At 36.4% G+C, this 16001-nt stretch overlaps 1 protein-coding gene across 5 annotated transcripts in view; it reads right to left on the reverse strand.

Annotated features, from left to right (window-relative positions):
- Positions 1-16001, reverse strand: part of NFIA (nuclear factor I A) — a 308432-nt gene that overhangs the window by 285585 nt on the left and 6846 nt on the right. For all 5 annotated transcript variants that reach the window (XM_034779865.1, XM_034779867.1, XM_034779866.1 and 2 more), the window contains exon 2: positions 10559-11090. In XM_034779865.1, coding sequence (XP_034635756.1) covers positions 10559-11090 — 532 coding nt within the window. The remainder of the gene's footprint in view (positions 1-10558; positions 11091-16001) is intronic.

Raw genomic sequence — 16001 nt, forward strand, 5'->3', positions numbered from 1 at the left:
AGAAAGGCAAGCTACATGCATAAAGCTGTCTCAATATTTCATGCTGCACTTAGTTTTTCATCAGGATCATCCTGCATTTTCTCCTTGCAGGCCCATACCACGCTGTACACAGTGCCTGCACTCCACAAACCTGAGCATGTCAGCCTTCCATTCATGGAACTCCTCACTATCGGGAGTATCTCTATTGACTTCACTGGCCTTTGGATCAGGCCCTAAGAGTTCCCTTTGGGAGTTCCGTGCTTGGAGGGCTTGCCCACGAGACGGCAAATTCCCAAATTTGCAAATGCACTCTGCACCAAGGAGTAACTTGTGCCGGGGCACTTTTCCCAATGTGATCTTTATGCATCTAGTGCTTGAGTTAAGGGATACAATAGGGGAGGTCAATGGTTATGATTAGAGAAGACACATAGGGTCACAAAAAATGGGTGCATAGCAGACATATTATCAAATAATAGTTAGTCCTTGCTTAGATACCAATGTGACAGGCACATTATTAATATGATTGATGGATAGATGGAACCAAAGAACAAGAGTAATAGTAGCTACATCTCTATGGCCATAGCAAGTAACAGCATAGCAGAGTCAAGGGGTCTTGCTAATATCACACATGATTACAAGGCATACAGTGTCAGTTTTATAGCTCATACAATGGTGTACCACTGACCATATTCATTCTTTTGCCTGTCTTAAGTCTCAACATGCCCAACTAAAAGAATCATGAGTAATAAAATAATAATACCTATCTCTTATATAGAACTTTTCACAAATAGATCTCAAGTAGGTCCAATATATGCTTTCCACATGCACCACTCAGGCTCTGATCCTTACATGCAACACTGGCCCCCCATCTTGCACCTATTTTAATGGTTTAGGAATAACTAAACACTATGGAGCTGGTGCTACTGTCAATGCATGAAGCTCCCAATAGCTTCAATGAGAGTTTTGAGAAGGAATGAACTAAAGGACTGGGTCCAACATGTGTATTTATACAATTGCCATCATAAATGGCACTGAATAAAACCGACCTAACTTGTGTCTATTCCATTTTATTTTGCCTCTTCATAGTTCAACTGGAGGATACTGTTGGGCTGTTTTCCTATATGTCAAAACATGCCTCTGTGGTATTTTTAACCAGCGCTACCCAAGTTACTATGTCATCAGCCACCAAATGACCCTTCATCGTAACGACTCACCTGTTTGAATAATCCTACTTTTAAAATCCACCAATCAAATGACAATTTTGTGACTCACTATAGATACATCTCACCCAATAACGGGATCATGCTGAACCATCCAGTGATGTTCTGGCACACATGCAATAAAAACCATGGCAACAAAGATGAGAGCTTGCCAATGGCAGCTGCTGCACGCACACACAAAATTAAACTATATTCTTCTGAAAAGGGATATTATTATGGCATTTGTTTCCCTCCGCCCACCACCCCCAGATCACAAAATAAAGGAGAAAATATCCAATATATACTAAACACTGAAAGAGAGAGAAAGATTTCAGTGGAATTGCGATGGAGTGTAAAGGTTCATGATAGAAAATCCAACTGGAGGGGTGTGGTTGGCTGTAAACATCAGCCTTGAACATTTTGTTCGCCTTAAGCAAGTAACAGTTAATGTGTGAGTAAAACTGGGGGGAGAGGGGAATTATCATCAGAAATGGACAAACGAACATATTTTGACAAACGCTGGTCAATTTTCACAACAGTTTTGCAAGACTGATTTTCAATCTAAAGTACAAACGCACATGCCTGCATCTTGTCTTGTATATTATCGGATGACAATTATCTTCACTTTCCTTCTCTTGTGAGGCACTATCTGATCCCTTGCATGCAGTTATGTAACTCGCAAGTTATCAGTCTCCTCACTTGTGAAGATAAATGTTGTATCAGACCTCTGACATCATGTGTTCGCCAAGCAATTATTTTTGATATCGTAAGAGTTATACAGGGTGCACAATAAAATTAAAAAGTAGAAAGCAAGGTTAATAAGATTATCGTGTCAGTATAATAGGTAATGAGTTTTGCAGTATATCCTCATATCTGCCCTCTGAAAACATAATTAAATGACCGAGATTTATATTTTAAAGGAATGCAGACATACTGTCTATATCATCCTGACCAAATATGCTAATTGCTTTCCACTCCAAAATCACACAGTTGTGTGGAGCTTTTCAGTCCCGGAGTGTGAAGAACTAAATTCAAATCTAGGTTTTGAGTGACAGACATTTTTCACTAAAGCCATGAAAATTTCAGAATAGCTCAGAATTAAATCTAGCCTGATCTCAATTTTACTCAGCTCGTATCACTACCATATAAAGGCTTTATGAAGAAAGAGCACTCTCCCTGAGCCCAAGGCAGTGCCTAACTAGCCATTTTAAAACCTGCCATGGCACCTGATTGGTCAACCAGAATGGAATGGATATAGGGGTGAAGGTTATTTAAAAACTGGAGAGCATGCTCCAGTCTCTTCAGATGGGGAATTTTTTCCCTTCACCCTCCCAATGCATGAATCAGTTGCAGCTTATTGCCATGGTTGGATGTGCATTTGCCTCTGTTTTATTTTAGCTCTCCTTAGAATTGCACCAGATTTTACTGTCTCCCACGTATGGGATGAGAAAGGAATTTTCCCTCTTTGGTAAATTGACCCAAATCAGGGTTTTCACCTTTCCATGGGATTCTTCCCTTCCCTCTTTTCTGGTATATGATCAGAGCCAAACTTCATCCCCAAGGTCTGGTTAGGCAGTGCCCTCAGCAGTCCACATCAGGAGAGCTTTTGCAACACTCAACACTAACGGTTATAGGATAAACTGTTGCAATTACAAGATCCCGGGTGATGTGTAACATGTTTCTTGGCCCCAAAGGAGCTCATAGACAACAACAGTATGGGGACAAGCCTCACATTGAAATACAAGTATGGTGTGGCTGGTTCTTTTCATGAGTCTAGAACTATTAGTGGCGCCTGATATAGTTCTGTACTGAGTCTCAATGGTTTGGTTGTCACAATGGCCCAAATGAGTTTAGATATTTACCTGGCAGGTTTAATTAACATTTCAATAAAGTTGCAGCCACAGGCCTTTACAAGGCTTTACTAGGGCTTCGACTGGAGGCATATGATGGCACTTGACAGCATCCATTCTTACTAAAGGATCACAATCATTTTTTTCCTCAAATTTTAAGGATTCAAAAAGGTTTCTAAATATAGGGCTCAAAGGGCCAAATATGAAGGAGCAGCCCATTTGCACAGGCAAAACCCAAGTTTATACACACAAAACACAGCTCAAAGCAGTTTACACGGCACCATTCTCCATTTTGCACATGCACTCATGGGTTTAGTAAACACAAAATGGATGCACATATATATTTTATGGAGGATAGCTATAAATTTGACCCAAAGAAATGTAATTTGCTTTAAAATAGCTAAATCCTGCCATTAGAGATATATGCATTACTCTCAATGAGTTACGTGAATGCATCTACATACAGAATTGAGCTCAAATAGCCAAATTCGTTGACTTACGTCAACAAAGTTACAGTTATTAAATACTGCCCAAAGCATATAAATACATTATTTTTATTTACACCAGTGGAGACTCCATTGCACTCTTGCTAGTGATGGGAGAATATGATCCACTGAATAGAATAATATAGTAAACACTAGAGCTGGTCAGAAAACTCTCAGACTCCTGGCAGAACCAATCAGAATTAACTTACTTGGGCAAAACTCCCACTGAAATCAATGGCAGCTGCAGGTTCTCAGCACTTTTGAAAATCAAGTCATTTAATTAGGTGTCCTCAGTATGAATTTGTGCACTTAACCTTCAGCACCTCAGGTTTGAACATTTGGAAATTTTATCTGGAGAATCTGGATCAAGCCAACCAAATCTTCAGATTGTAAACTTTTGCGGGCAGGAACCTCATCTACCTCTATGTCTGCACAGTGCCTAAGACAACAGTGCTCTGGAACTGATCATGGATTCAGGGTGCTACCATAATACAAATAATTAACTGATAATCACACAAATTAAATGAATCAAAGGGTATCTTTGTATCTACCTGGGATTAAAACTCTCTCGTTTATTTCACAAAGAACTCCATCTGCTTCAAGCTCTCTCTGTGATAATCACAGAGTCAACCATGGTGACTGCTATGGCAATGATTAAACAAGCAGCCCCGAATTTTCAATTTGCATATTTAATCTGTAATTATAATCCTCCAATTAATTTTAAATAATCCAGACTGGGTGCTACAGCCACAGCTGTGGCTAGCGAAGCTACGTGAGCTGGAACCCGCTTGATACAGAACCCGCCAGCAGGGAGTTCTCTAGAACGGATACTTTGGTCTGGAATTTATTCCCACCTACCCAGCTCTAAACAGCCCCAAACTGTTGATACTTAGGACGTGCTGTGAAGAACATCTCTTTGCTAGAGCTCTGGGGAGGATTGAGGGTGAGGGAGTTGATGGAGTTGGGTTTATTTTGCTGCTTTGAATTACTACCTGGTTATGTTAATTTAATTTGGTTGTGTGTGGTTTCAGTAGAGTGCTGGGTGGTTATTCTTGAAAGGAATGTTCTTTTCAGTAATTGTTTGAACGCACAGAGCCATGGACAGGCGTCCTCTCCTTTACATTGAAATTAAAAAAAAACAAATAGTCATAATAATAAATATCGGCATTTGTGAAGAATCAGAATTTCCACTGCTTCTCTGCAGGCCTTGAAAGGCTGACATGGTGTTTTGGGTCCTTTAGAATCTGCTTTGAGGCCTCAACCAAATGAAACATTCAGCCCTGCTGTGTACAGCAGTGACCACAACAAAGATTGTGGTTTCTCCCACACTCGCCTTAAATAGATTTAAATTAATGCTATTCATCATTGGGTGGAAAAGAAGGGAAATATAAAACGTAGTAACTGTAGACAAGTCAAAACCCAGCCAGCAGCATTGGGTAACTTTCTTACCAACACACAAACCTCAGTTATAAATGCACTGACCTCCATTCAAAGACTTCTCCTAATTTTTCACCCACACTATCTACTGTCTCACTCCAGATCACTTCTGCTTGTAGAATAACACATGTAAGTAATGTTATTACGTTACTGACTTCAAAAATCACCTGGAAAATATTCTAGCCACATTAAAAGCATATTTAGCCACTGTTTGTTTGGTTGTTGTTGGTGAAAGTAGAAAGCTAAACCACATGAGTGAACTGCCAATGGTTCGTGATATAGCAAACAGTCACAAGTTTCGCTATAGCTAGGGTTAGAATGAACACAGCCACTTACCATCTCAGTTACAACTGCAGGGTGAAAGCAGTTGTCCCACCCTAAATCCTGCTTCTGTCAACTACTGTTTGCTCCTGCAAGGAGCAGAGACTGATTATTCCACTTTCCAAAAAAGAATTTGTTGATGGACAAAGATATATTTCTACACCGTAGAGTGTGTGTGTCTGTCTGTCTGTGTGTGTGTGTGTGTGTGTGTAAAACGATGGATGTCCAGAGATTTTAGTCTTTGTATTCCAAATCCAGTTGTGAGTACTTATGTTTTCTGCAGGCTTCTTTTCTTAATGGGAGCCTTTTATGGGCTTGAAATAATACAAGATCTGATCTTCTTTGATGGTGGAACTACGCTGAGAGCACTACATCTCATATTACTTTTAACCCAGAAATGTTTCTCTATGGCAAGAAGACCCATGAAAAACAAACATATAAATATTGAGACGTTAAGAGATTTTCTGAATATTGACGTAACCAGGTTCCTTTGGCTCTGCACACGCAGACCAGTAATGAAGTAATGCATGTGTGTCATTAACATCCAGCCTCACGTGTGAAACGTTTAAGATTGCTTTTGACATACGCTGGACGTCAACAGTCATGAATTAGAAGTCAATTTCCAACAGTCTCATAGTGAGGATATGGTTAAAATATCTCCAGATATACATATAAATTGCAGAGAGCATTACACATTTACTTAATGACAGATATGATGATATTTTGAAATGTGGCCTTTTTTTTAAATCATTAAACACTATTCTAATGAGCATTTGGGATGAATCTTGGGAGGAAAAAAAAAACCCTACTGATCTTACACCTGCTCTTTAGCAGTGGGAAGCGGGTTCTCAATCTGTTAACACGACCATCTGGCCAATCTGCATATCGTGGCTATCTGTATGATGGAATGGCAATAACATAGCCAAAATAAAAACAAAATGCATCAAAAACTAACAGTGGACTCTGTCTTTTGATTTAAATTCAATAATAAATGCTGTCTCAGAGAAAACCAAGAAAGTAACCTAAGTAATTAAAAATGAGCTTTCACTACAACAAAGTTAAGGTAACAATATGGTGTATGTAATGTGGTAATCGGTAACACTTTACACAATAAAACACTAGACTTTTGCAGAGCACGTATCAGGGGTTCAGGACGCTGCGACAGCTCTTTTTATGATGTACAGTACTGTTAGAACACCTTTCACATTACAGATACATACTGAACAACTGAAGCTATTAACAGGATTAATGCAGTAACAATCAGTAACAATTGCACTAAAAGATGATGGTGCAAAGTGTTATGTACCTTTCTGACTTGGAACTAAAAGATACTTACACTGATATTCTGAATATATGCAAGTATGTTTCCTGTATGTGCATTATTTCAATTGATACTCTTTTATTATAGCCTAAGCATAAATATTAAAATGCCACCAATTACAACATAAAATGTATCTTTTTTAAGTTTAAAGTCATGTGTACATAGTATTATTGTACATAGTAAATTATCCACAGAAGGTATTTCAATGAGAAGTAAACTTTCACAGTTACACAAATACATTAGATGTCTTATTTCCACCTTGGCTTCATTTTTACTATTATTAAAATTAGAAAAATGGCTTTATTTAAATTAAAAAATCCCAGATTTATTAAAATTAAGCATTTTTAAATGTCCGTCTTAAAGATTAAAAGATTCTGAGTGTAAATTTCTAGCTAGCTTTAATGCTTGCCTAGAGTGGATGTCTGTCAAAAAATCAAGTATTGTGTTGTTATCACTTTGTGGCCTATAGATTACAACCTAGCTTTGTCCACTCAAGAAGTCTGTAAAAAAAATGACCTCTCAGAAAATTTAACTACTTCAGCTGCGAATCTTTTCTACAATCTGATCACATTAGCAGAAGTAACTCTGAAGCAGTAAAAAAATCAAGAAAGTTCTTGGTTGAGTGCTTACTAATGAACAAAGGTTAACTTTATCTAAAAGGTCAAATGCCTGGTGGCTAAGGTTATGACCTTAACAACTTAAATTGTGACCTTGCCACGTGCCTGGTTTATTGTAGACTCTGATACAGATCATCTGGTAAAGAACTGGTCATAAATTAGCTTTACTGTTACACTCCCACAAAGAAAACGGTTTGCCACAGTGGTTTCCAAGTTGTCATTTGATACATGTGCAGAATAAATGAAAAATTAAAAAGCCAACCCAAGTTAAGGGTATGAGAATATTTTTCTTAAACAGGTTACAAACTGCAAATTGGAGCTGATGCTCTATAGTTCAATACATTTTTGGTCACCTTCTAATTCAGAAAACACCAACATTCCTTATTTTCTTACAAAAATGGCATGCAGCTTGTGTATTCACATACTTGAGTTTTCTTGTTCTTTATATAGTAGTTCTTAAAAGAGAATAATTCATTTCTGTAGCTGAATCTGCTTTGTCAGAAGCATTATTTAAATCTGGGCACATGTATTCTCTTATAGATGACAGTGTCCAACTAAAGAGAAAGCCTGGACTCAAAGCAATAATTATTGTACACGTTTAGATGGAAAGGAACATCTCACTGTTGAAATCATCTAGAACAAGGCATAGTGGAACAGAATTAATTTATTAAATAAATAAACAAATAAATATTAAAAAGAAGCAAGCACTATGGGTGAAAAGGCCACAATGGTTTTGGCACGGATCTTAAAGCACGTTTCAAAGTCTGTGCCTCCTGCCAATACTGGCAACTTCTCAAAACTTTTAAGGAGGTAAAAACATTGTTTAGTGTTTACAAATCTTCTGCACTATAGCAGATGCCTGTCAAATCAGCTATATGTAAGTTGACCAACCTACCTAATATTTGTGTTGGCAACTTCCTCGGCATAAATAACAGGTCTGTAAATCTCTGAAATCAAGTCTGAAATATTCTGAGACAAAGGATGCTTACTATTTTCTTTTGTCATTTTCCCGTTGCGCACACAGCATTAGCTGCCATTACTGCGGTTCTGTGAGAACCAATCGCCGTTGACTTGGCCAGTGTTCAGGTGTAACAAAGAATTCTGGGATGCATCAGAGGAAAACAAAAAAACCAAAAGGTAGCCCTATCCATGTTGCTTTCATTACGTCTTTTTAAGGCAAATACTACACTGCATGCTTCCTAAATATCATTTTACAACCATTTTGTCCCACTTTATGATTAGATTTGCTAACATCCTAGCACAAACTACTGCATTAACAGTGTAATGCAATATATACAATCAGTAAGCAACAGGTAAAATATTAAATTGTATAGTTAGAGTGAGAGGTTTACAGTTTAAAAGAGGCTATAAATGTAAATAAAGATTAAGTTTAATGTTTAAGTTCCTGTGGCAAAGGTTTAGTCCAAAGAACAGTAAGTGCAACTGCGGTCTGTTTGTTACCACTGTCATATTGATAAGATGGTATGCTGCTAATCAAAATATTATTAGACTCTTTAAATATCTAATGTGTGACTGCCATAACAGAAAAAACTATCACTTTAGGCCTCCTTATATTACATATGTACTTAGTTTAGCTGCTTGTCTCTCTCTGTCTCTCAACCATATTTTACCTAGACATATACAGAATGACGGACAAAAACGATAATGTGTATTTACGTTTTTAAGGTAGGAGGTCACTGGTTTCTGCTGACAATTCACAGTCCTTTTCAGAAGCCTGCATTTAATTCATGAAACATAACACTAACTAAACAACACTAGTGCTAAATGTAAGTCTACATGAATTGGTCATTCCCATTTCACCATACCATGTAGTAAATCAATAGCTCTTCCTGTAATATTTACCTACATTTTCTTCCCCAGCAATGTGAAGTGTGATTGATCAAATCACATCTAATTACAAAGTTTCACAGCTTAACTATGTAAAATATCACAATGCTAGCCAAAGGTTCCTTTGTATATCTGTTAGTCTTTAAGGTGCCACCAAACTCCTTGTTGTTTTTATATCAATAAAGTTACTGAAGTGATACTATGTATCGCAACGAATATTGATTTATTGCAGGCAACTTTTGGATAGTCTGCACTTTATGTATCACCCCAAACGAATGCTAGATAATAGATGTATTCTCTTCTTTTAGCAAGATTTATATTATTATTATTGTTATTATTATATATTTATTAAGTTTCTATTGATAAGAGTCCACTGACGTCTCTTTGTTTCCCCCCATTTTCAACTCCCGGCTTAAATTACAACTGTGAATGAAATCCAGCAAAACTAGTACGTATATATGAAAAGTCAACAAGCTCCAAAAACTTGGGCCTAACATTTCATACACTGCAACTTTTCAGAAACAAAATGATTGAAAAGAAATGCTACTGCATGTTATTTATCCAGTTGACCTATTAGGTAGCCTCTGAATATCCTAATATTCACAGGCAGGGTGTGGTTTGCATTGGAGTCACAGACAAGATTGCGAATTTCATGACGTGTAAAAGCATTTCCGCTCTCCTGAATGCAATATTGTCAAACAAGCCATCAGTTCTTAGTATCAGTCAGATTCTAAGTGAATTCATTTATTGTGTGCTAGTTACATTTTTAACACTGACCTTACTTTCCCCATTTGATACCAAAGGCCTTTATTTTAGCCACAATTCACACTGCACTATTATATTTACATATTTGTATGATTTCTTTGCTTTTCTCTCTGGGACCAATCCTGCAAGGTGCTCAGCACCTTCAACTATCACCCACGTCAATACGAGCTGAAGGCACTCACGGGTCTTGCATTGGGCCTTACCACCATTGGGCTTTTGACACTTCTATTTCCCTGAATTTATTCTTTACACGACACAACACACATACAAAGCCAGTTTAAAAAAAGGTTCAGCTACCTTCTTTCTTTTACCAATATTAAAATAAGGTCCATTTTAAACAGGCCTCTACATAGTTCTAAAAGACAGCCTTTAACATTTCCTGTGCTAATATTAACGTCGGCCACTTCTGAAAGCAGTTTAGATGTGCCAAAGATTTGATTGCTGTTAGTATTGGAAAACCAACATATCTTGACACTATTACTTCTTAAAGGCAACAGAAAGTGTGAGAACACCTGTCTATTCGCAACCAGAGTATATTGGTGTAGATTCTCTTACTTGTCAGGCCTGGAACTGGCGTTAAAACCATGCTGCCAACCACATTTACATGGCACATATTCTCCCAAGTTCAAACACTGACTCATACGGTCTCTGACTGCTCATAACACTCAACTCAGATGGTACAGCAGAGGACTGTAGATATACAGAAAGTTGGACAACTTTGCATAAATGCACTTACCTGCTGCGTGCACAAAGTATGCCAAATATAAATCGAGTTCCTTAACAGAAACTCCTATATGATGTGGCTGTACGCACAGCCCTGGGTTAGAGCACTGTGGGGACTTTACAAGGCGTTCGCCATCAGTACTTTCGAGCGGAATACCTTTAAATAAAATCACCATAACAAGGTCCAACCTCCAGACCTTATCTGCCTGGCGTAGGCAGTCAATTCTTCTCATCTTGCCCTTCTGGTCTGGATTGGAAAGAACACAACATGGAGGCTTTTTTCCTGTGACTGTGAGAACAAAATCCTCTCGGTACTCAGGCCTGATATCTTTCCGTAGCTTTGCCAGAAGTCTGGATGCCCATTTTTGTTTGACCTCAGGTTTTTCGCTCAGCAATTCGTCCTTCACTGCTCTCTCTTCCTCTTTTGACATACGTTTTTCATGTTTTTTGAAGTATTTTCGTTTTCGGGCTTGCAGGTTGAACCACGTGTATGCAAATGCTCGGACGTGAGGCAGAAGTGCTTCAATGAATGGATGAAATTCATCCTGGAAAAATGATAAAGAATTATACTGATGTCATGAAAACACAAACAAATCAGTCACAAAGTTCAAAACACCTCCTTAAAATACTATTTTAACACGAGAAATTACTATCCGCTTGACAATGTGTATATACTATGCAGTGCAGAAAACACAAGCACTTTTGTAATCTCACGCACATATTAACACATATATGGAATATATGTTTACAGACGCCCCCTGGGTTACGCAAATCTGCACTTACGGAAAAAGTTCCAAAAGCTAGAAATAGGAGGGTTTGGGGGGGGGGGTGTTGCATAATGGTCAGGAATACATTTCCGACTTACGCAAAATTTGAGTTACACAAGGCGTTCCGCAACAGAACACTTACGTAAGTCGGGGAGCGTCTGTATACACAGTCACAAACATACTATATCTACAGATATACATATCTATATATAAACCCTTTCTCAATATTATACCAGACTAAAGAATATGACACCACTATCACAGAGGGTAGAGAACAACTAAAATACACATAAGTGTGAGGAAGATTCTGTAACTATTAGACTCAGTCCTAAAACTTAAAATCATTAAAAAATAAAATAAAATAAAAGTTTAAAAATACACAAGTGTAGTGACCTTAATCCATTTTCAAAGAATGCATATCTTATTTTGCTCTCTCCCTGACCCCACTGCTTGTGGTGTAGCCAGCATATGCCCGCCAATTTGGCAAATTCTAAACATTTGGATGCCAATCAATGTTTGTATGGGGAAGTCTGAAATACAGCAAAACTTTCCCTAAGACATATTTGGAAATGGCAATTTGCAGTGTAATAAAATTTCAGTATAAGTGATTTTATAATACAATACAAGGTGCTTCTAATCTCTGTCTACTGTACCACTAGAAACAGTAAATAATGTAACCAGTTTGCAAATTTCTCCAGCATGCCTAACAGTAAACAGTATTAAAAACTTAAACTCTACCCTTATAATTTAAAAAAACTGTTTGGTTTATATGTAGCCTACCAAAAATAATAAATGTGATATTATGCCATGGATACAAGACAAGTTCTGACGGTCTTCTATTTAAAAAAAAAAAAAAAAAAGAGAGGGAAGCTTCTATGTAAATATTAAGGCACAAAATCTTAGCATTGCCACAGTAATCCAAACTCAAAAAATGATTTATTTTTGTTAATACATTTTGTTTTATTTTTGTTAATATATTTTAAAAGAATTTACCACATTTATAATACTTTTCTCCACCTGAAAACAGCACTTGCTTTCAGTAATAATATTTTAAGTTCACTCATCTTACTTGAAACAGAAATAATCAGTATTAAAAAGTTTCCTGAACTTGAATAAATATGTTGCAAGAAAGATCCATATATTCAACTTTTTAAATAAATAAATATACCTAAAAAGTACTACATAAATCAGACAGGGAGATCAAAACATGTTATAATTCATTATATTCTGCTTGTTATGTTTCTCTAGGTAATACTGTTACAGAATGTTACACTATCTATAGAAAAGCATGTACACTTTAAGGACCCAGTTCTGCAAACGAGTATGCAAGGGACTAATTTCACTCATGAGGTCGATAGGACAGTTCCCATGAATGAAGTTACTCCCATTTGCAGGATTGGGCCCTGCGGGGCAAAAAAAAAAAAACAAAAAACCCCACCATGAAACTGCACAAAGCTTCCTACACCATGTTAAACTCTAATTTATGTCCATTCTTGCAAGGTAACAGGGTTGTTGTTTTTTTTTCCGTTTAACTGAATTTCTTCTTTTATATTCACATGTAGAGTATGTCACGTATCAAAATCATTTCATAACCTTAAAAATAACATTGTTAAAATATACTTATTCTACAGCTCCAATGGCTTTTTTTGTTTTTTAAATAGGCTTTGCTGCTCAAACAAATATAGGCAAAACCGAGAAATCAGTGATAGGAACATTCTATTAGCAAAATCCTGTTACAATTCAAGACCTTGTGTTAGCTTTCTAAATGGCTTAATTGCATGTATTCTCTGTGGTTCCTAAAATGTAAATATTAAAATTGATACACAACATTAGATCATTTATATCAGAAAAAAATGGAGATTGTTAGAAACTACAGAAAATGAAAGAGAGATATTCAATGCAGCACGACAGTGCAGGAGTCATTACAAATATGAATGATTACTAAAATATCATATGTAAAAATACAATAACTTTGGTGAATGACACTTCCCCTCTCCCTCCCGTTGGAGAAGATCCTGGTTTCAAATTTCAATAAAGTACAAAAAAAAAAATTGCTGCTAGCTTTCGGTCAGTAGATTCAAAAAGTAAGAGAAGGCAGCAAACATAACACGTGTAGCTGCACTTTCACAAATGAAAAATAGCTTTAGAAGAAAAAACGGTAAAAGCTGCAGTTCACCAGAAGCTATTAAAAATAATAAAAACACACTTCTGATCCTTAAATGTTCTCCCCCGCTCCTCCTTTTAGAAGAGCCGATAGTGCGAAAAGGCCTTCTGCAAAGTCAAAGTTTATCTGCTAAGGTATACACACAATTCGCTGAAAAGACCTACATTGAAATGGAGGATTGTTTTAAGCATTAACAAATTCTAAATACATCTTGGTTTATCCAGAAATATTTAACTTTCTGCTTTCAACAGTACTTTTTATTGACTGATCCCATATGCTCATGACTTTTTTGGACCTAGGCTGGATACTATCTAAAATACAGTTCCTTTAATCTGTCTTAAAGATGAGCTACAGAGAACCTGAAAGGGGGGCGGGGAGAAAGGAACAGGACAGGGATGACTTTAAAAAAGCTCAGAACCATTATGTGGCCTAAAGACCAGGATATAATTTTAAGCAGTAATTAGTGTGTATTAAACTGCTACATGCTACACCACATATATATACACATAACATAATCACATAAACAGTCTAATGTGATTTTTCAAAATGAGGTACTAAACAAAAAGGTTAATTCAAGAACAGAAGACTGACAGACTAACTCATCCAGTATTTCGAACTGTCTTCATAAACATATTGCCCTGTAAAATCAACCTACCTAAATCTCAGTGACATGGTATTAGCAAAATATGAACAGGGATAAAGGAATCCACTACTAATCCAACCAAAATTGATCTTTTATTCTACATAACAAAGTTATTTGTTTCAATGTTATAATACCAAACAACTTTCTGAAATGTAGCAATGCAAGAGCAAGTATTCATACATGTGCAGGTCGGATCACGTGATCACGGCAAAATATAAAAATTTAAAGAAAATAAGATTATTTTTGCCTTTTCTCAGGTCAAGTTAAAAAATATTTCAAAAGTTTAGTTTAAAGGCACTGTTATCTCCTTTAACAATTAAAGATTATTCTAAAAAATAAAAGTTACCACTAATGTGTTTAATACATTTTTTTAAAACACAGTGATAAACAGTAAGCTTTATCATAAAACTTTCTCACAGTTTGTCAATATAGTGCTTCAAAGCACATTCTGTATCTAAAAGCTGGGCCTTAGAACTATATGTATATAAAAATTCTCACATACTCTTAAAAAAACCTGTAAAATCTATTGAAAAAATGCCTTAAAATCCAGATCAGAGTTAAAAAAATAATGTAATGCTTTAGAGTAATTGTTTTCCACAATATATTTACGTGGATGTGTTTGAAAATAAGTCAGATATAGCAAGGGTAAAATCTCTAAACCCCATGTTCCTAGAAATGTTTGGCCATAAATCTATAAAGAGAGGTGCATGTGTGCCCAAAATATTTTCTGGATATGCAGCGGGGAAGTGAAACAAATGCTGTGTATATTTTCCTTATAGATGATTCAAATCTCTATGTCAGGTACATAGTCATGTCATTTCAGTTGCGTTTCTTGGACTAATGTCCTATATGACCATTTTTTTTAAAATCCACTTTCTAATGTTTTCACCTCTAAAACTCTAATGTTTCACCAAAACTTTAAAAAGCATTTATTTCAAAACTTGTCTAAATAAAAGGCCTATGTTAATTCTGACATTAAATATATAAAACTACTTACGCCCTTATTAATGATTTCGCGTATGTTTTCTACGTAAAATGATAGAACCACATAACTGTTCCGTTCTCAATGTGGAGTTTTAAAAGAGGGCTTTTGAATCCCTAAACTACTTTTCCAATGTGCAACAAGAATGCAAGAATTCTGGAACAGAATGATACAATATTCAGCATTTTAAAATATCCCAAATTTGTCTTAAGTCTTCTTCTTAATGTCCCACTGGGCCTACTAAAACAGGAATACATGTGTGCAGTTTGAAAGGATAATAGTATATGGCTTCTTCTATGAAAGTTATGTTATCACCAATCATCCAGAACGTGAAACAACAGACAGTAGGTATTTCCAGTTGCATTAATAAACTGGCATAAATTTGACCAGAAAGGTACAGAGTTTGAAACACCACCCCCACCCCCGCATTTCAAGGAAGCTCACAAGCCCATTCACTATATCTACCTTCTGCCTATAATCAACTGCAAGATTACTACCATGGTAAAGTTCCAACCTATAGTCACTTTGGATACTATAACCACAAATTCATTGATTTATGGAAGGAAAAAATAAAACTTTTAAAGCTATTCAGGCTACTTCTAAGAGCTATCCATTCCTATGATTAGAGTCACTCATTCTCCAGCAATGACTCCCTCTCTCTCTCTATATATATATAAACATAAAATAATAGGAATAATGCTCTCATATAGGAGGAAATAATCTCTGGTGTGAGTCTGCCACAAAGTATTTCCAGTTCAAACGATTATCTCCTGCTAATTGAAGGTGTACAATTTAATGTCTGCAATAACCTGGATTAAAAGGGACGGAAGAAGGTACTTAATTGGAACTAAATAGAAACTATCATCCTTATGAATAATAGTCAGACTAGAAGGCATCTAA

The sequence above is a fragment of the Trachemys scripta genome, chromosome 8, assembly GCF_013100865.1.
Source record: "Trachemys scripta elegans isolate TJP31775 chromosome 8, CAS_Tse_1.0, whole genome shotgun sequence".
In the NCBI taxonomy this organism is placed as follows: Eukaryota; Metazoa; Chordata; order Testudines; family Emydidae; genus Trachemys; species Trachemys scripta.